Source organism: Physcomitrium patens, chromosome 6 (assembly GCF_059467195.1).
Source record: "Physcomitrium patens ecotype Gransden chromosome 6, ASM5946719v1, whole genome shotgun sequence".
Classification (NCBI taxonomy): Eukaryota; Viridiplantae; Streptophyta; class Bryopsida; order Funariales; family Funariaceae; genus Physcomitrium; species Physcomitrium patens.
In genome coordinates this window covers 7,374,528-7,396,074 of record NC_143415.1, presented here as the reverse complement: position 1 = coordinate 7,396,074, position 21,547 = coordinate 7,374,528, and the positions used below count along the sequence as shown (strand labels likewise).

Here is a 21,547-nt window from a genome sequence, read left to right as displayed (position 1 = left end):
AATATCAAGATTACTCATCCTTATGATAAGTTGGATTGTTGCAAGCTTGGACCTTTTTCTATTTGTGGACAAATCAATCCAATTGATTATCGATTACATCTACCAAAGTCAATAAAAATCTATCTTGTATTCCACATGTCACTTCTTAAACCATATAAGAGTGTGAATATACCAAAAAGAAGAGAAGTCCCACCTCTTTCTACAGAAATAGACAATAATAAAGAGTTTGAAGTGGAAGAAGTTCTAAACTAAAAGCAGCACCAAAATAAGTTGAAATATCTTATCCATTTATGTCGATATGATATTAGTGAATGTACATGGAAGCGAGCAAAGCATCTTGTAAATAAAACAAAGACAATGGAGGCTTTTTACTAATGACATCCATCAAAATTAAGATGAAAGATATCAGATTTTTGCTATAAAAGAAACATAATTCAAAAAAGTTTGCATTCTACTTTTTAACTTTGTTTGTAGTTTCTATATAATTGTGGCATCAAGGAGAGATGGAAAACCAATAGCTAGTACATTCAACTTAAGAGCTATCATTTACTGACAAACTAGATGAGACATTGCAATTATCATAGCCTTCAAAATGATGTAATAGAGATAAAGACCTTTAAGAACGACATATTCTTCATCAAATAGATGGTGAGATATAGCGTGTTTTGTATCACAACCTAGGAAAAGATTCTTAATATTTGGTGATTTTATTAGAAGTAGGCACAACTCTTGATGGTATTACAAATATTTTGTTTGAAGGAAGTTATCAAGGTTTTAACAATGATCAAATCACAGGGTGGTCTTTTCACCTTGAAGTGAGATATTATTTATGGTTGAAAAGACCTATCAACTATCTTCAAAGGAAACAAAGATCAAAACACGTAACAAATACTATTTGCCATATCTTAGACTTCTTTAACATATGATCATCGCTCCTTGTGGAACTTGTCTTTAGAAGAGGAGATAATGTCATGGATATATATCTACCATAATCATTATTTAAGTAATATTAATAGGTAGAATTAGGTAAAAATAGATTAATAATATCTTCTAGAAAAGCTATCTAGAAGCTTTATAGACATTGTTTTGACTTTACATATATTTGTAGCTGATTGATAGGTTAGAAACTTGGTCAACAAGCTATCTATGTGTCACATGTATTGGTAGCTTGCAAAACAAGCTAACTATGTGGCATCCATATAAAAAGCTTATCTTGCAAGTCAAGATACGTGTCATGCAAAGTCAATACGTTTTTGAAAGTCCTGTAGAATATTGCCACATAGATGGTAAGTAGATATTTTTTAGCATATTTATCATTGTCTCTTTTATATTTATAAAAATAGTATTTTTTTGTATTTAATTCTAAATTTGATCTACTTGTTTTTTTTCAATTGCACAACTTTTTGGCATAGACTTTGAATTTCATTGTTGACTTCTTCTATAGGCATAGAAATAATACATCTATAGTTCATGTTGAAAATATGTGAAATTTTGAGCCTAACAATGTTGACAAGCTTATGAAGATCTATAATAGTTACAAATCTATTCTTACTTCTGCTATGAGTATCATCTATAATTTTTCCTTTTAAAGACAACTCAAATAAACTCACAAGTCATATTAAAGGAAGTTAATTTGTAACTTATAATATCAAATAAAAATTTCTATAAAGAGAGATAGTTTATTTTTAAAAAAAATTTAATATTAAAAAACTAAAAATTAATTTAAAGATATGTAGTCTAAACCTTTCAAAATATAATAATAGAAGTGATATAATCCACTCACTTCTAAAACAAAACAAGAACAATGAATTAGAACTCTTATCAAATTATCAAGGATATGAATTTCAAAGAATTAAAAATCCAATAAACTCTTGTGTCACTTAAAAAGATTAAAAAATCACTCAAAGATAGTATAATATTAAACTAAAATAACTATTTGTCAAGGACAAGAACTCGATGAAAGCTAAAGAGTAAGTGAGACTTTTCTCAAAAAGAAATAGGACAAAATAGAAATATGTATATTAAGAAAGAAACTGGAATGGCTATTGCCAAAATACAAGAAAACTAGAGACCCTTGAAACTAGACTAGAAGCAAGAAAGGAGTTGACAAGAGTGAAGAGGGCTTCACTCTTGCCTCTATATATACTATCTAACTAGAAGCCACGTGGCGATGTTCTATAAGACCTCCAATATATGTTGACTTTCTAGGCCACATGCCTTTGCTTGCAAGGCAAGTTTTCTATGGATGGACCACGTAGTTAGCTTGTTCTTTAAGCTTCCAACATGTGTGGCACATGGCTAACTTGTTGACCAAGTTTCTAACCTAAAAGTCAACTATAGACTCCTATAAAGTCAAAGCAGCGTCTATGAAGCTTCTAAGAAGCTTCTCTAGAAGATATTACACAATTAACCTACTTTTATCTACTTTTACATACTTTTATCTATTCATATAGGTAATTATATGTATGTCCGTGACATTACCCCCCCTTCTAGGGACGAGTTCCACGAGGAGCGGTGATTATATATTGAAAAAATCTAATATGCGGCGAATTGTATTTGCTACATACTCTGATCTTTGTTCTCTTCGAAGATAGTTGATGGGTCCTCTTAGCCATCGATAGTGTCCCATTCCAGGACGAGAAGACCACCCTGTTATTTGATCACTGTTGAGGCCTTCATAACTTCCTTCAAATAATACATTTGAAACACCATGAGGAGTCGTTCCTATCTCCAATAATATCACCAAACATCGAGAATCTCTTCCAAGGTCGTGATACCAAACGCGTTGTATCTCACCATCTATTCGAGGAAGAACATGTCGTTCTTGAGGGTCTTCATCTCGGTTGCGTCATCTTGAAGGTTGTGACAATCGCAATGTCTCATCCGGTAAGTCAGCAAACGAAGGTTCTTGAGTTGAATCCGCTGTTTGTTGGCTCTCCATCTAATTAGCGTCACAAAATGCAAAGAAGTTACAAACAAGGATAGGAAATTGAATGTTATCTTGCCTCAATCTTGTCTCTTTTATAAGAGAGGTTTTCATCTTGGTTTTGATGGATGTCGTTGATGAAAAACTTTGACTTTAGCTGATGCATTTGCTAGATTCCTGGATGGCTCCCATGTGCGCTCACTAATATCATATCCGCACCAATGAACAAGATATTCCAGCTTATTTCGGCGCCGCCTTGAGTCTAATATCTCTTCCACCTCAAATTCTTCATTATTATCTACTTCTATAGGAGGCGGTGGCATTTGTCTTCTTCCTTGTATATCCACTGTCTTATATGGTTCAAGAAGAGACACGTGGAATACAGGATGGATCTTCATTGACTCCGGTAGATGTAATCGATATGCAACTGGGTTGATCTGTTCAGAAACAGAAAAGGGGCCAGGCCTACGATAGTCCAATTTGTCACAAGGTCGAGTGGTCTTGATATTGCGACGAAGTAGCCATACCTTATCACCCACGTTGAGTTGTGGTTGCTCTTTACGATATACATCTGCATTTATCTTTTGTCGTTCTTGAGCTTTCTTCAACTGCGCCTTCATTATTGCATGTAACTCTGACAACCGATTTGCCATATCTTCTGCTGTAGGATTATCAACTTTTGAAAAATCAAAAGTATCAAGTCGTGGATGATAGCCATAATTGGCAAAGAAAGGTGTTTGTTGCATGGAGGAATGTACCGTATTATTATAAGCAAACTCTGCCAATGGCAGAAGGATTGTCCAATCATCTTGTTGGTAGTTGATGGTACACCTTAAATACTGTTCCAAGACTTGGTTTACGCGCTCTGTTTGTCCATCAGTTTGAGGATGGAAAGCTGAAGATAGCTTTATGTCCACTTTTAAAATCTTGATAAGAGTCCTCCAGAATCTCGACACAAATTGAGTTCCCCTATCCGATATGATATCTTTAGGTAATCCATGATAGCGATAGATATTATCAATGAAAAGCTTAGCTGTTTCTTCACCAGTGATAGATTTTGTACATGGCATAAAATGTGCCATCTTGGTGAAACGATCTACTATCACAAATATAGAATCATAAGATCTTGAGTTTGGAAGATCTGTGATGAAATCCATAGAAACAGAAGACCATGGTTGTTCTGGTATAGGTAATGGCTGAAGAAGTCCGTAAGGTCGATGTCGAGGAATTTTTGATCTTGAACAAATATCACATGATTGTACAAAGTCTTTGACTGACTTCCACATTTGTAGCCACCAAAAATCTCTTGATATGAGTTCCAGAGTCTTATTATATCCAAAGTGCCCTGCTGCTGGAAAGTCATGACGTGCTTGAAGAACACGCAAACGTGCTTTTCCTTCTGGAACATATAGGCGTCCTTCAAAATATAATAGATTATTCTTGAACTCGAACTTAGAAGAATCATGAGACTTGGAAGAATTATTCTCGATATCATGAACAAGAGGGTCTGAGGACATACTGGACTGGATTTGCTTGAGAAAAGTTGAATCAACAGTCAATGTTGATTTCACTGCTCGGAGATGAAATTGCTCCGGTTTCAAGAGGACCGTTCTTTGTTGTTCAAAAGCTGCATCTCCTTCTTTTGGTGCAAAATAAGAACGTCTAGACAAGGCATCGGACAAACCTTGTTGTTTTCCTGGCCGATAAGTGATAATGAAGTCGAATCTTGACAAAGACATACTCCAACGAGCTTGACGACGATTCAACACGCGTGCTGACATGAAATACTCGAGGTTCTTGTGATCTGTATACACAGTGACTGGACTAGAAGCACCTTCTAAATAATGACGCCATTCTTGAAAGGAATCCACGATTGCAAGAAGTTCTTTATCGTGGATCTCATAATTGATCTCGACTGCTGAGAATTTTCTTGAATGAAAAGCTATGGGATGAAGTTTGTCATCTGTTCCCATTTGTGATAAAACTGCACCCAAGGCAAAATCCGATGCGTCTGTTTCCATAAAAAATACCTTGAAAAAGTCAACACGATATAAGACTGGTGCAGAGACAAACGATGTCTTCAAGGCTTCAAATGCTGCTTCCGCTTCTTGATTCCATTGGAATTTATCTTTACTAGTCAAGCGTGTAAGTGGAGCTGCAACTCGTGAGAAATCTTTGATGAAGATCCGATAGTAATTGGCAAATCCCAAGAAACATTGGACATCTCTTACAGTCTTTGGAATCTTCCAATCCATGATTGTTTGGACTTTCTTAGAATCCATCATAAGACCATCATTTGAAATGATGTATCCTAAAAAGTCAACTTGAGTAGTGTGAAATACACACTTTTCCATCTTGGCGTACAATCCTGCATCTCTGAGTTTTTGTAATACTTGACGAACATGTATTTCATGTTCTTCAACATTCTTAGAATAAATCAGGATATCGTCTAGGTAGCAGACGACAGAATTGTCTAAGGATTCACGAAATACATCATTCATGAGATGTTGAAAAGCAGCTGGTGCATTCGTGAGTCCAAAAGGCATGACATTATATTCAAAATGCTCGTACCTGGTTCGAAACGCAGTCTTCCATTCATCTCCTTCTTTGATCCGTACTAGATTATATGCTCCTCTTAGATCTATTTTTGTATAGATCTTAGCTTGATTTAACTGGTCAAGGAGTCCTGATATCAAAGGTAATGGATACCTGTTCTTGATTGTGATCTTGTTGAGTCCTCGATAGTCAACACACATTCGTAAAGATCCATCTTTTTTCTTTACGAATAAAATTGGAGCTCCTGCTGGAGATTTTGAATGGCGTATGAAATTCTTTGCTAAATTCTCGTCAATATATGTCTTGAGTTCAGCCAACTCATCTTGCGATAAACTGTAAATTGGTCCAAATGGTGGCAGAGTTCCTTCCTTGAGATCGATTGAACAATCGTATGGGCGATGCTCAGGAAGAATATCTGCATTCTTTTTCTCAAAAACGTCTTGATAATCCTGATATTGACTTGGAATGCCACTTGAAGTCTTTACGCTTTCAGAAATAGGTGCAGCATAAATAGCAAAAGTTGATCCTTCTTTTGCTGCGTGTATAAATGCTTTTGCACCTATAAGTGCGGGTTTTACTATACTAGACTCATGGTTTTTTACTTGATTAATAGAACTGTTACTAATGCTCTGAGGAAAATCAAGTTTACGAGAAATCCAATCTATTCGAGGATTATACTTTTCTAACCATGATAAGCCTAAAATTACTGGATTAGAGGGAGATCTAATTATATTAAAAATTACGCAACTACTATGACCATTTATTACTACATCTACAGGAAGTGTTTCGTGAGTTACATCTCCAGAAGACAACAGACGACCATCTATGACTTCTACGTGTACAGGTTTAGTTTTTTGTATTAATGATATTCTATGACATCTAGCAAATTCTTCATCTAAAAAACAAGATGAGGCTCCTGAATCTACCAAGGCAGAGGCTTTGTAATTATTAGGTCCTAAACGCACATCTATTATAAAACAAGGAGATGGTTCTGAGGAGAGGATAGGACCTTCATTAGAAGTTGTACAAGATTCCAGCCGCACGGTCCCTATTGTAGCTGGACGTACTCGTTTTCCGACATACTGTCTTCTTTGACAGCCGTACTCCTCATTTTGTAGTTGCGTCGCTTCTTTGGACAATGTTGAGCAGTGTGCTTAGGTTCTCCACAATATAAGCACAATCCTTCTTGTCGACGACGAGACTTTTCTTGCTCAGTAAGAGGTTTGAAACGTACCGCATCAATTTGCATATCCTCTACTTCTGAAGGTATGTGTTGAGGAGACGTCGGTGTTGCCATTGAATTGTAGTAACGTTGAGGCCCACTTGTGCGACTCTCGGATCGAAATTCAAAAAGTCGATTGTCGCACTTCACAACAAAGTCAATTGCTTGACTCAATGTTTGAGGATCAGGTAAATTAAGCATCAATTTCTTTACCTCATATTGTAATCCGTAGAGAAATTGACTCACAAGTGCGGCATCATCCCACTTGATATCAGTTGCAAGTTGTCGAAATTGCGAAGCATATAATGTTACTGATCGATTGCCTTGTCGCAAAATACGGATCTTGTTGGTTGCAACACGAATTGCATCATGTTCTCCAAACATGGATCGAAACTCCGTCAAAAAAGCCTCCAGATTATCCAATATTGGATCTCGTCGTTCAAGAAAAGATGAAAACCATGGCAATGCTGAACCTGAAAGAAGTGTACCAATGAATCTAACTTGTGACCCTGGAGTTGGATAGCTCTGGGGTTGAAGTTCAATCACTAGTTGGACCTGATTGATGAATCCTCGAAACTTGGATCTGGTACCATCAAACTTCTCGGGCAAGGCAACTCTTGGTTCTCTAACACTCGAAGGGTGTTCCATTCTGGGAGAAGGGACATGGTTTGGTGCAGATGTTGAAGCAGCCCCAATCATCTCTATATCTTCACTTCCTACCATTCTTGTTGCTCCTTGTGGTGGTAAATTGAGTTGATGCATCGCAAGCATTAACTCCCTCAATTGTTCTTGCATCTGTGCCATTGCACTCTTCATTTCAACAAGCTCTGCCATAGTAGCACTTAGAAAAGAGAAGATGTCTAATAACGCTCAAAACAAATAGAAGAGAGGAATTGATAACAAAGAAAATACTAAGAACAATATCAGTTTAAAAGAGGGTAATCCGCAACTTCTAATGCGCTTATGTCTTATCAAAAAAAATGGGTAATCCACTCTTAATCAAGAAAAGACAAAGCTCTGATATTGTAAGTGCACTCTTGTCAATCTGTCAAGGACAAGAACTCGATGAAAGCTAAAGAGTAAGTGAGACTTTTCTCAAAAAGAAATAGGACAAAATAGAAATATGTATATTAAGAAAGAAACTGGAATGGCTATTGCCAAAATACAAGAAAATTAGAGACCCTTGAAACTAGACTAGAAGCAAGAAAGGAGTTGACAAGAGTGAAGAGGGCTTCACTCTTGCCTCTATATATACTATCTAACTAGAAGCCACGTGGCGATGTTCTATAAGACCTCCAATATATGTTGACTTTCTAGGCCACATGCCTTTGCTTGCAAGGCAAGTTTTCTATGGATGGACCACGTAGTTAGCTTGTTCTTTAAGCTTCCAACATGTGTGGCACATGGCTAACTTGTTGACCAAGTTTCTAACCTAAAAGTCAACTATAGACTCCTATAAAGTCAAAGCAGCGTCTATGAAGCTTCTAAGAAGCTTCTCTAGAAGATATTACACAATTAACCTACTTTTATCTACTTTTACATACTTTTATCTATTCATATAGGTAATTATATGTATGTCCGTGACACTATTGGTAAAAACAAGAAGATCATAAAGTCAAATATGTATTTATGAAGCTTCTAAAAGCTTTGCTATAAAATAATATCAAATCTACCTATATTTACCTTCTATTGAGTACTTCTTTTTTAGGTAAATATGTATTTATGTGACATTGGGTATATTATACAAAGTATAAGTTTTGAAGGATTTACTAATTGAAATAAAATTTAAAAAATATATTTTGATCTTTGGATAATTTTTAAGAATTAATTCCAAGAGCATTTTAATATATATATATATATATATATATATTTTAAAGAAGTTTTAACAATTCTTCAAATATGTTTCAAATTCATTTTACTCAAGAGTGTTTATTTTTATATTTAATATTTCTATAATTTATCTTAGCTTATGATATAGATATAATCAAAAATAAAATAATAATATAGATAATTTTTTAATAAAACTATTACTAATTGCGGTGGCTTCAAAAATGCATTATTTGATGTAATGTGATGCAATGCATATGATAGGATTTAAATAATCTTATTGAAAATAAATTGATATTTTTCAAAGACTTTTAATAATAAATATATTTATTTTTTTATGTAATAAAATACAAATTTTAAATTTATATGATTGGTTTGTATTATTACTTATAAAAATTCAAATATAATTTTCTTATTTTTAAAAAACCATTATTACTTTTTTAATAAATTATTAATTTGTATTTAAAATTTATATATTTTTTTGTGATAGTATGTATTTTTTTCTCAAGCAATGTTCACATTATCCAATATAAAGGCAACAATAATATTATTACAAAATATAAAAATGATTACAATATAATACATTCCAATACTCAAGATTTGATTTTATTTGATTTTATGAAAATATTTACAAAATCTGAAGAAAAAAAAGTCTCTCATAAAATTATTTTCAGTACACATTTTAATTACATGATAAATTTTTCAAAATTTTGAATTTGAATATGAAAACATTTTTAGCTGTTTACGTACTAAAAATATTTTCATAATACCAGCAAATGGCGAGAATTGAAAAATGCTCCATTCAGAATTCGCATTGGCACCGCTTAGAAAAATCCAGCTCAATTTTAAACGATATAACGTCAAAGGTCATGAATTACGCACATAAATTTAATTCACAATGTTAAGCAGAAAGCGAACCCTAAATGTCTCTTCGCCTATACTAATTACTAAGCCACACTAGTAAAATCGCCCTTGACTAGAAAGAGCCATTTTCACACGGTGAGAATGGGCACAGTTGGAGCAGAGTGGGAACAGGGATCGGGGCAACAGACTTGAGACTGGGGGGGGGGGGGGGGGGTGGTGAGTCTTCAACCCCGGAGAGTAGCTGGTCTTTGGAAGCAGTGTCCTCGCTCTTCGCTCAAATTGGTGGCACCACTCCCTGTGCTTTAGGGTTCCGCCATAGCTACCATTCTCTTCTGTGCATTGCGAACTAGCGCATCGTCGCACCGCAAGGCGGCAGAGCGAGCGAGCGAGTGAGTGAGTCAGACGGAAGGTCTGGCTTCGAGCACGTTGTTGTAGGCCATGGCAGACGAGGCGGGGCCGAACGACAATGGGGATTCGCCTAGGCTGCGTTCTGGGTCGCACAGCCGCGCAGACCATGGTTTTGACGATCATCGCGAAAACGGCAGTAGAGCTCGGAGGCGTGAGGTATTGCCTGGACTCTTGTCGTGTTGTTCTCTGAATGGGTCTGAACCCTTGCTTGTATGGTTTTTTTTTGGGAGAGGGGGGGGGGGATTGTGATGTGTTGGTCCGGGTCTTGTGGTTTACGTGATAGCTATCGGGCTGTGTTGGGAGTGTTTTTTCGTGTGTCCACGGGGTGTAGAATGCATCCGACGTAAGTTGCAGTTGATTAGGGGACTGCCGTTTCTGAATTTGGAATTGAAAGTCGGCTTTGAGCCGTTTGTTTGTTTGTATGATTGTTTGTATGTTAGTTTTTTTGTTTATTTGTTTTTTTTTTGTTTTTTTTGTATTTTGGTGAGAATACCTCGTCTTTCCCCCTCTACCCCAATCAGTGCTTTCCTCATCCTCTGTTTCTTATCTTTCTTCGACATGAAAGTGGTAATCTGTTGAATTTTTCGATATTTGGAAATTACAAATATGGTAATTGAGCATTCATAATATCGCCCAAACTTTCTGAGGTAGTGTCTTTAATATTGTAGGAGAGTTGTCAAGATTCCTTGGGAAATTAGCTTCTTCTGTTACAACAGCCCACCCAAGGTTTAGGTTTTACAGGAATTTTCTAGTTCTACCCCAGTCTGTTTGCCAGATGATTATCTAGTCCTGCAGTAATCCGGAGGTGTGAATACTAGGAATTTTGCTTTTGTGCACAAATACATGTGGACAGAGGCGAGTGTGGATATGGCTATGTAATAATCCTGGCTTTAACATGACTGCTTTTATTTAGATTCTTGGTTCAAACCCAATATCTCCTCAAATCAACCTCCTTCTCAGCCCCGGAATATGGAATCGTGAACTCGTCTGTTATATGAATTGTTCATTTTAGCCCGGTTTAAGGCATACATTTTCGCTTATCACGCTATAGTTTAAAGGGAGACGGAGGAGAAAAAAAAAAAAAAAAAAAAAACTAAAAAATCGTTCGATATCCAGAACAACTTGTGTTCTACGTATGCCATAGCAGAGTATCTTGTTGCTCTTGAGGATGTAGTTTCACACCATTTTCTCTTTATTTTATTGATACCGTTGGTGCTTATGTTGTTCCTTCATGTGCGTAGTTTGGAAGAATGGCTAAAAAGAGCACTGTTATTGAGTAAAGGTTAATGGAGATTTGCCTTATCCTCACATCAGCGGCTTTTTCAGAGATCTCTGTATAGATGTCTTCATCACCTCATTGCTCCGATTGATGCAATTGTTCTAAGATATTAATATCTATTGGCTTGTGTTGGACATCTGGGCTAACCCTGTGTCGCACTCTGGCTTTATATCGCTGCCAGCTCAGTATTTGTAGATATTTTCCATCACGTTTTTTTATTAATAGCGGAAAAAAGGCTTGGATCTACTCCATTAGGTTTCCTAACATCGTGTCATTGGAGGTGACTGTCAGGATTAGTGAAATGTAAGCGTGGGTCTCCTTCCATCCTTTCTCATACTGGGCAATCGTGTTAAGGTGGACAGGTTTGTTTTATTACTTTGATGATTTGCAGTGGCTTTTGATAGTCATGTTCTGATTAACCGATCAACATTGTATTTACTGATTCATCTCCACAACAGGAACGCTATACTGTGATGAAGATGGTTTCAGTTTGCTTTTCTTGTGCTCACTCGATTGAATACTTGTCTTCTTTTGCTTTGGTGCAGCATCATTCTCGCGAATCTGGCAGAGATGGAGAAATAAGTCGGGATAAGGACAAAGATCGTCGCCATCGAGATGACCGAGATCGTGACAGAGACAGGAGGGACAGAGGAGAGAGAGGAGACCAAGGAGACCGAGACTGGTCAGAGCGTCATCGTAGCCATGATCGAGACAGGTAGGTTCCTAATTCTTTTCGGAAACTACAATGATTATTGTATTACTATCTCATTACATGATTAACAGGGGTGCCAGATGATTTTGGACTCTTCTTTTAAGATAGTAACTATAATAAATGCTTGGACTTATCACTTCACTTTTTGCTGAATTTCTTTGTTCACTCTAGATTTGTTTGTGGCTATATTTTTTTCTTTTTCTTTTCGAGGTGAATGGCTTTCGTGTCGAAGCTGATGTGTATGTATGAAATAATTCCAGAAGAAGTCGCGACTATGGTGATCGAGATAGGAGACACAGGCATCGGTCTCGTTCTAACTCTCTTTCAAGATCTCCTTCTCGTGACCGCAGAAGGTAAACGTGACACACAATGACCTGAGTTTAACCTTCAGCCGTACGATACTAGAGTTTCTTCATAATTCAACCTCGCGCAATCTTATAAGGTGGTGCTCTGACGAGAATATATCCGTACACTTCCAGATGTTTACTCAGTGGCATACAATGTTAATATCCTGGCTTGGTTTTATTGCAGAAAAACAAGCGGATTTGATATGGCTCCTCCAGGTGGCACAATTGTCCCTGGTGCTGCAGTACCAGGTTTGTACATTCTTTCATATAGTGGCACCGATTTCATCTCTTTTACAAAATTTGGAGTCATTGGTAGGTTAGTTTTATCTTTAGTGTTGGACTTGCAACGTTAGAGCACAAAGTCTAGTTAGCTGACACACTGATTCTACTTTATCAGGTCAAATTTCTGGAATGCCTCCACAAATGCCTGGAGTCTTTCCATCAATGTTCCCCTTTGGTGGTGCACAGGCATGTGTTTCTAACGCTGTCTGCATCCTCTAAGTTTTTGACTGTACATGCGATGGTCAGTTATTGTAATGATGAGTTGCCTTTCTGTATTAGACAGAGGTGAGTCCTCTTGGCTACCGAAATAATTAATTATCTGGGTGGTCGAGCAGTTTGGAGGTCTTCCTGGAATGCCAGCACAAGCTATGACGCAACAGGTGATTGTGCTTCTTTTTGCTGAATGCTATTCGGGTCACCAAATGTCTCAAGTAAAGGAATCCTTATTAGTGTTCTTCTGTGGTGAAATCGAAGTTCAATTGCATCATGCAAGTTCGTTTACTTCGCTATGTGTGCAAGATCTTAGTGTTTCCTAGCTGGAGCAATACCAAGCTGCTGAATCAATGTGGAATTCATTTCCGAAATTCCTACTACCTGACTGTCTCTCCGTATGAACTTGAAGGGTCAGAACCAAAGTGCTCGATATTATGGTTTATTAATGTCATATTGGGATTGTGGATGTTTCTTTTAGCAGGCAACTAGGCATGCTCGTCGAGTATATGTTGGCGGTCTTCCACCTATGGCGAATGAACAAGTGAGTGCACTTTTGGTTTTCTATTACGTCGTAAGCTGATCATGAACTCCTTACGAGTTCATTTGTTTCCATTAACCGGAATCGTTTTCGCTGTATGAACCTTATGTCCTTTACTAACACATACGTAATATTGTACTAGATGAAGAATGTTATACGTAACAATCTTTTCTTCCTTGTCACCGTTTCTGATTTTTATTTTTTTCTCAATTGTCCTGGTAGACTATTGCAACCTATTTCAGTCAGGTGATGGCTGCTGTTGGAGGAAATACTGCTGGGCCAGGTTCAGTGTTCTTTGCACATCTTATTTTTTTCGGGCGAAGGAGGGTATTTCAAACATCTTCTTGTAGGAAATAAAGTTATCAGGACTATATTTCTGTTCATTGTTTAGTCTGTGGTGATTGTAGTAGATGATGTCTTTGTAGTGGCTGCCATCTTGTTTTTGTTACTACTCGTAGGTTTCACTGCGATGTGTGATGATTTGGCAACTGATCTTTCGAAGTTATTTTTTTATTACCTTAGGCGATGCTGTTGTGAACGTGTATATCAATCAAGAAAAAAAGTTTGCATTTGTCGAGATGCGCACTGTCGAAGAAGCTAGCAATGCAATGTCTCTGGATGGCATTATTTTTGAGGTATTTCTGCTCTATTTCTCCACTTAGCATCGTCCTTCAGATTATTTTCGAATTCTGCACCAGTGTTCTACCGCATGATTATCACTGTCGGAACATTTGCCACGCAGATTTGTAGTCATGCTTATTTTAAATTGAGAAGAAAAAAGAAAGTGATATTCTGCTGGATTTGGTATTACAGGGTGTCTCAGTTAGAGTGAGAAGGCCAAGTGATTACAATCCTTCCATGGCTGCGACTCTAGGTCCAAGTCAACCTAGTCCACATCTCAATCTTGCCGCAGTTGGCCTAACTCCTGGGTATGTTTTTTATACATTCAATCGTCAGCTAGCATTATCGGATTTTTGTTTGATGCGGTTTAAAATTTTCCATTATAGCGTGGTGTGTTTCAGTGTGGTAGAAGTTTTATTTACATTTTTAATAGTTAGTGGCTCAAAATATATATTGGGCTGGTCTTTAGAAATCAGTGTGATCGGGTGTTTTGCCTTTATGGAATTTATTTTTTGATGTATTCGTATACTACTCGACCCAGGCTTGGACCCTTCACCAAACACATACCTTAATTGTAAATTGTTTTGCTAATTTGTGTTCGAAATCATGCAGGAGTGCTGCCGGGGGGGCTGATGGACCTGATCGCATCTTTGTTGGAGGTTTGCCTTATTATCTGACAGAGCCTCAGATCAAGGAGTTGCTTGAGTCCTTTGGGTAAGAAGACATTTTGGTTGTCTACATAAGGCCGTCATTAACTTACTTGTTTGTTTACATTTTGTGGAAATTAAGGCTACGTTAGGGCATTGTGTGGAGCAGCAGTGCTAACTTGGTCTTTACATCCTGATTGTCGCAGATTAGGAATAAACTGATCTTTCTGTTTGATTTTGTATTTTATAGACCTCTGCGAGGCTTTGATCTTGTCAAAGACCGTGATACAGGGAACTCCAAAGGTTATGGATTCTGTGTTTATCAGGTATGTTTTTGGAATATGGTTTAGATTTTAATTTTGATGGTTCTCCACTTGAGTTTCCTGCGTTTTATCTCGAATCAATTATCGATATCCCTGTATAATTCCTCACGTCGTAGAATTTAATGGTGATCATCAAATGTCGTAATTATGGTTAAGTCTTTGATTCTAAGCATAAGAGTTGTACCAGGAGTAGACTTCAATACTTCCAAAAATCGTGGACGCCTTTGTTGCTAACTTGCGTGTGGTGATCAACCACTCTACCTGCAGGATCCGTCTGTTACCACAGACGTTGCTATTGCGGCACTTAATGGTTTGAAAATGGGCGATAAGACTCTCAGCGTACGTCGAGCATCTGCCAGGTATGGAATGTTGCTTTTCTTGTTCACGTATTTGTTCATCTGTTCTTCGTTTCGCAAGATGTGAATGATAGAAATGACTGGACCTCAAACGTCCGCTGAGCCACAAATAGGTTTAAGGGGTCCTTTCAAAAGTCAAGGGATATATTTATGTTTGTAGGCTTTTGTTTGGGTAGCCAATGATGTGTGAGGAGGAACTTCCAAGTTTTTGAACATTGGTTTAAGTTTAACCTTGTGTATTGTTGTAGTGGTCAGCCGAAGCCCGATCAAGCAAATGTGTTGATACATGCACAACAGCAAATTGCTTTGCAGGTAACTTTGAAAATGCTCTTACATAGAAAGACGTTCACGGGTGGTTTGTCTTTACTCGAGACAGCATTTTTGACACTAAAGAATTACGTCAAATTGATAACTACATCCGTCTTAATTTGTTTTCCTACTTTGCCATTTAGAAATCCAGTGGTCAAACCTTTCGGTTAATAACTAAGAAATGGCTACCGTACTAAAGCATTTTACTTTTCGTATCATACTTCATGGAAGCCAGTGTACTATCTGTTAATGTGTCTAATGAGTCGTACTTGTTGATGTTCAGAAACACTTGCTTGTAGATGCACTGCAAGCCAGTGGCGCGCAGGGTGTGGCTTTAGGTGGTATGTCAATGTTTCCCATGATGACTGGGATGACAAATGATCTTCCAGCAGAGGTTCCTACCAAAGTCGTTGCTTTGACGGAAGTAAGTTTTCGTAGCTCCTTAAGAAGTCAATGAAACCTATCGTCTTAAATTATTATCTTTCTTTATTAATTTCTGAAATGTTTTTGTGGCTTTTAATGATGCTAATTGCTTTGAAGCTGCTTGGACGTTCTATGCTCAGGTTGTAACACCCAATCAGCTGGAAGATGATGAAGAATACCAGGAAATTCTGGAAGATATGAGGATGGAGTGCGGAAAGTATGGTATGTATCTGAGAAGTGATCGAATAGAAACTAGGTCCAGTTTTTATCAAGTTCATGTGATCTTCTGAGACTGCTTTTGCGGATCTAACTGCAACAGTTCACATTTTTGGAGCGTGTATTGACTTGTATTTGGTTGCAGGAAATCTACTGAATGTTGTCATCCCAAGGCCTAGAGCTGGTGAAACTGTTCCTGGTCTCGGCAAGGTGTGAATTGTACTCTAAACCTCAATCTTTTGAGTTGTACTGTGATGCTTTTTTTGAGCCCAGTTTTCAACTGTGTATTCTGAATATGCGTACATGAATGAGATCAAGGGAGGTCTTTTGATATTTGATCAAACGTTCCAGGTTTTTCTTGATTATTCTGATACAACTGGAGCTACGAAAGCGAAGACATCACTCCATGGGCGAAGATTCGATGAGAACTTGGTAGTTGCCGTGTTCTACCCAGAAGACAAGTTTGCAGCAAAGGACTTTGGAGGTTAACATGCTTTGTGTGGTGATGTTCTCGCTACTATTGAGGGCCTGCTGCATTTCAATTACATTGCATGTTGACTTTAAAACAGTGAGAGTCAAGGCTTTTTATGCTCCGAGATAGTTATGTTAACTTCAGTGTTTTACACCTTCAACCATTCAGACATGCATAAATGGTGGTTTCCAAGGAATTGATCTCCACAGTGCTCGTTTTGACGCACTTTATATGCTTGGTGCTTTGGCTGACAGTGTCTCATAGTAAATCTTTCTTTAGCTTTACCAAGAGTTCTTAGCCTTCTTGTTCAAATCTGATTTCAAGGGTTGTGTTCTCGATTGTTTCTTCTTTTTATCAGGTGTTAGAACAACAAAAGAAACTGAGGGTCTCGTAGCCTCGTTTGTCACGGATATCATGCTGTTCCCTAAAATGCGTTTAAATACAAATTATTTTCACGTCTTTAGTTACTGGTCTTAACATTCTACAATTTGCAGTTCAACTCACAAATACTGAAGGTTGAATAATAGGTTGAGGTTACTCTTAATTCAGTGTATTATACGACCATTTTTTGTGGCCAACCTAGCCTCTAACACATAATGCCAGTAACACATATACAACGTATTTCCTTGTCCTACAACTACTGAACTCAAAGTAAAACCCGACTTTGCAGGGCAAGAAACTCTTAGTGTTCTAGAACTCAACCTCATTCATAATTCAATTTTAGGACAGAGTAGAGCTAGATAATTTTTTATCAAGTAGGCCTTTACAGTTGAATGTGAAATGTGATGTAAACAAAGTATTAGTGAATTAGGTGCAGAATGATTAGAGGCATGAATGGCAACTATGTTTTGTAGATAGAGAGATTGCAAAACAATTGTGTTGTTTGTGCAATGTTCCCTCTAATATTATAATGTAGACGAGTTCAGAAAACGTGTGAAAATAATGGATTTAAATAATTGATTTAAATATTAGATTAGTCTTTTTACTAAACCTGTAATTTTAAGATAAAAGTAGTGATGCAAGTTGTCTTTAAAATATTTTACTATGATATTGTATATATAATTTTGACACAAGAATAAACCTTGTAGAAAGATCCATCAAACATGATTGAAATTTTATGACTAGAATATGGATTTCTAACCTTAATAATGCTAATTTACAAGCTTTGGATTCAATTAACCATCTTAAGGTAGTTTGAGATTATACCAAATCACAAATATTATTATTTTCATATTGACTTCTTATTATGTTACAAAAAAATAAATTTTGTACAATGAATATACACATTTATTTATATTTATACGTATCTTTCTGTTAGAGACATAGTCCTTAGAATCTTCTAGAGACAAGTTTCTAGAACCTTCTAGAAGCAAGTCTCTGGAACCTTCTAGAAGCTTCCTAGTTGGTAGAAGTTGCTTGAGAAGCTTCTTAAATAGGAGTATATATTGGAATCGAGGCTGAAGAGTTCTTCAGTCTCAACAACACATCTCTTGGAGCTCTAGCTCACCTCTCTGGTGTTGTTCTTATATTCATCTCATTAATCTACTTCTTGCGAGTTCTTCTTGAACTTCTTGTTAGATCTCGAGCTTGTATTTTTGTGTCTGTGATAGTTTATCGAGACTTCACTCACCTCAGATATCAGAGCTAGTTTCTTCCTCGTTAGAGTGTGGATTATCCCTCTGCTTGGAAGTGTACTAGCATTTTAGAGGTTGCGGATTACCCTCCTCTAAATTGATATTTCTTTTGTTACAATATTGGAGTTTTATTCTTCTTGGAGAGAGTGGATTACCCCTTTTTTTGAAGCTCTTAAGGCATTTTAGAGGTTGCGGAGTACCCTCCTCTAAACCAATATTGTCTTCTTGTAGAGTCATTTCTGTCTTTCTCTTAGAATGGCTGGGGGCCAAGATATTAGTATGACGAAAAGTTTGGAGTCCAAGTTGGATGCTATCATGAATGCCCTCGCTACGTTATCGCAAAGAACTGCAGAGATTGAAGGAGTCGTGGCAAGGCTTCATAATGATGGAACATCTGGGATGGCACAATCTAGGTTGCACGAGCCTCAAACCTCTGCACTTGGAGAAGCAACTTTGCCTCAGGTTTGACAAGCACCGCTGGTTCTACAATATAAGGAGCCCCGAGTTAGCCTTTCGGACAAGTTCAATGGTACGCGTTCCAAGTTTCGAGGATTCGTCAACCAAATCAGGTTGATAACAGTTTTATAGCCCAAACGCTATCCAATGGAGGAGTCATGTGTTGGGCTTGTTGGAACCTTATTTACAAGGCAAGCTCTATCATGGTTTGCTCCTTTGTTTGAGAAACGATCGTCCATACTAAACAACTTTGAAAACTTTTTGGAGTCGTTTGCGGAAGCATTTGGTGAACACGACAAGGTTCAATGAGCTACAACAAAGATCCAGTCACTATGACAAGGGATGCGCTTTACATCAGTCTATGCATTGGACTTCAGGCAATTAACATGCAACATCAATTGGAACAAAGAAGCGTTGATGAGTCAATTCTATTGGGATTTAAGGGATGATGTGAAGGATTTGATGTTAACTCTTCCTGATCCGCAAATACTCAACGAAGCTATTAGCCAAGCTGTGAAGTGCGATAACCACCTATTCCAATGTTGCCAAGACCAATGTTCAAGACAACATACGGTTCGCCATGCCCCAACTATGTCGTCAAGCAGCGTGAATTCACATTCAGAGATAGAAGACATGCAAATTGATGTGATATATGTCAAATCCCTTACTCTAAAAGAAAAAAAGCGGCGTATGGAAGAAGGTCTATGCTTGTATTGCGGTGAAGAAGGCCACAAAGTTGGAAACTGCCTCAAGAAGCAAAATCGACGTATTGTCAGGACTAGGGGTGCGTTTGTTCAAGAAAACGAGGATGCCTAGCCACAATAGGAACCGTGTGGCTGGACAGTGAAATATTGCAAAAACAACCAGATTCCTTTCTTTCCGCTCAACCTGCCCTTTGTTTTACAATCCCTTTGCTTATTGGCCCTCAGAAACTGAGAACCTTAGCATTATTAGATTCAGGAGCATCTGTTTGTTTCTTAGACGAAGAATTTGTGAAGCATTATAAGATCCCTTTAGTACAAAAATCCAAACCTATTCACGTTGAGGTCATAGATGAGTGACCTTTATTGTCTAGTAGTGTCACCTATGAATCAGAACCTACAGAAGTGACGTTTAAGGGCCATAGTAGTCATATTATTTTCAATATTATTAGAACCGCATCAAATCTTGTTATTCTTGGTCTTTCTTGGTTGGAAAAGCATAACCCATCCATAGATTGGAAGTTGCGCAAGATGACCTTTCCCACAAAACCACCCAAGAGCAAGCCTAGTAGAAAACCCCGAATACAAAAATCTTTATTCATTGGAGCAATAGCGTTTATAAGATCGTCCAAAGAAGGCACACCGTTTGTCATTTATGCGGCTCCAACTACTGGGGAGAAGATCTTGACAGTAAGTATACCGGAGCAATATAAGGATTTTAAAGACGTGTTTCAAAAGAAGAATGCTGACATGCTACCGGATCACAGACCATATGATTGCGCCATAGACTTGTAGGAAGGAGCACAACCGCCTTTTGGCCCAATCTACAATCTATCGCAGATGGAGTTGGCGGAGTTGCGGAAGTACATCGACGAGAATCTAGCCAAGAACTTCATCTGTCATTCAAAACCGTCAGGTGGAGTATCCATCTTATTTGTGAAGAAGAAAGATGGCTCATTACGGATGTGTGTGGACTATCGAGGCCTCAACAAGGTAACAAAGAAGAATCGTTACCCGTTACCCTTGATTTCTGGTCTCTTAGAACAACTTGGACGTACAAGGATCTTTACAAAAATTGATCTAAGGGGAGCTTACAACCTCGTATGAATCAAGGAAGGAGATGAATGGAAGACAGCGTTCCGTACAAGGTATGGCCATTTTGAGTATAATGTCATGCCTTTTGGTCTTACCAATACTCTAGTGGTCTTTCAACATATGATGAATGATATTTTTCGAGAGCACCTTGACGATTTTGTCATCATCTATTTGGATGATATTCTGATATTCTCCAAAAATGAGGAAGAGCATGAAAAGCACGTTCGTTTGGTCTTGGAGAAATTACGTGAGCGAGGATTATATGCCAAGTTGAAGAAGTGTTTATTTCACTAAATAGAGATGGAGTTTTTGGGGTTCGTTGCGACTACGAAAAGCTTGAAGATGGACCCCAAGAAGGTGGAAGCAATCATGTCCTGGGAGGTTCTGAAGATGGTTAGAGATGTACAATGCTTTCTTGGTTTTGCCAACTTCTATCGAATATGCATCAAAAATTACTCTCAAGTTGCTGCTCCTCTCATTCGATTGACATGCAAGGATAAGCTGGAATGGAGACATCTAGCAGAGAAGGCATTTCAAGGCCTGAAGATCGCATTTACTACGGCTCCAATCTTGGTACATCCAGACTTTACAAAGGCCTTTTATTTAGAAACTGATGCTTCGGATTTTGCTTTGGGACCTGTACTTTCACAAATGGGAGAAGACAAGAAGCTCCATCCGATTGCATTCTATTCTCGAAAGTTCTCTACTATTGAAATCAATTATGAGATCCACGATAAGGAACTTCTTGCTATAGTGGATTCTTTCCTAGAATGACATCATTTTCTTGAAGGAGCTGCATATCAAGTGACCGTATACACAGATCACAAGAATTTGGAATATTTCATGTCGGCTCGAGTTCTAAATCGACGTCAAGCTCGATGGAATATGTCGCTATTTAGGTTTGATTTTGTTATCACTTATCGACTTGGAAAGCAGTAAAGACTATCTGATGCCTTATTGAGGAGATCGTATCTTATACCAAAGGCTGGAGAAGCAGCGTTTGATCAACAATGTATGGCATTATTGAAGCTAGAGCAATTTTGGCTTTGCGCTACTATTGTGCCAATTGATGCTGACTTCTTGAATCAGGTACGTGCCGTGACCATTGAAGATTCAGTAG

General features: G+C 37.7%; 1 protein-coding gene across 2 annotated transcripts; it reads left to right on the top strand.

Moving 5' to 3' along the window:
- Nucleotides 1–9,660: 9,660 nt before the first annotated feature.
- Nucleotides 9,661–16,825, top strand: LOC112283916 (splicing factor U2af large subunit B). 2 transcript variants are annotated; one of them, XM_024523310.3, is made up of 18 exons: nt 9,661–9,959; nt 11,628–11,797; nt 12,055–12,147; nt 12,326–12,390; nt 12,539–12,609; nt 12,759–12,803; nt 13,118–13,177; nt 13,397–13,457; nt 13,697–13,809; nt 13,988–14,103; nt 14,408–14,509; nt 14,693–14,768; nt 15,033–15,124; nt 15,370–15,433; nt 15,714–15,854; nt 15,994–16,075; nt 16,215–16,279; nt 16,421–16,825. In XM_024523310.3, the coding sequence occupies exons 1-18, from the start codon at nt 9,834–9,836 to the stop codon at nt 16,556–16,558; spliced, it is 1,680 nt and encodes a 559-aa protein (XP_024379078.1). In that variant the 5' UTR covers nt 9,661–9,833; the 3' UTR covers nt 16,559–16,825. The 2 variants fall into 2 exon arrangements, with proteins under 2 accessions (XP_024379078.1, XP_024379077.1); XM_024523309.3 differs by having other exon boundaries at nt 13,115–13,177.
- The last annotated feature ends 4,722 nt before the right edge of the window (nt 16,826–21,547 follow it).

Bases quoted from the DNA above. Each gene is read 5' to 3' on its own strand.
- LOC112283916 (XM_024523309.3), top strand. From the start codon at position 9,834: ATGGCAGACGAGGCGGGGCCGAACGACAATGGGGATTCGCCTAGGCTG. The intron at 13,458-13,696 runs GTTCAGTGTTCT...TTATTACCTTAG, and splicing joins AGGAAATACTGCTGGGCCAG to GCGATGCTGTTGTGAACGTG. The intron at 15,125-15,369 runs GTATGGAATGTT...GTATTGTTGTAG, and splicing joins GTACGTCGAGCATCTGCCAG to TGGTCAGCCGAAGCCCGATC.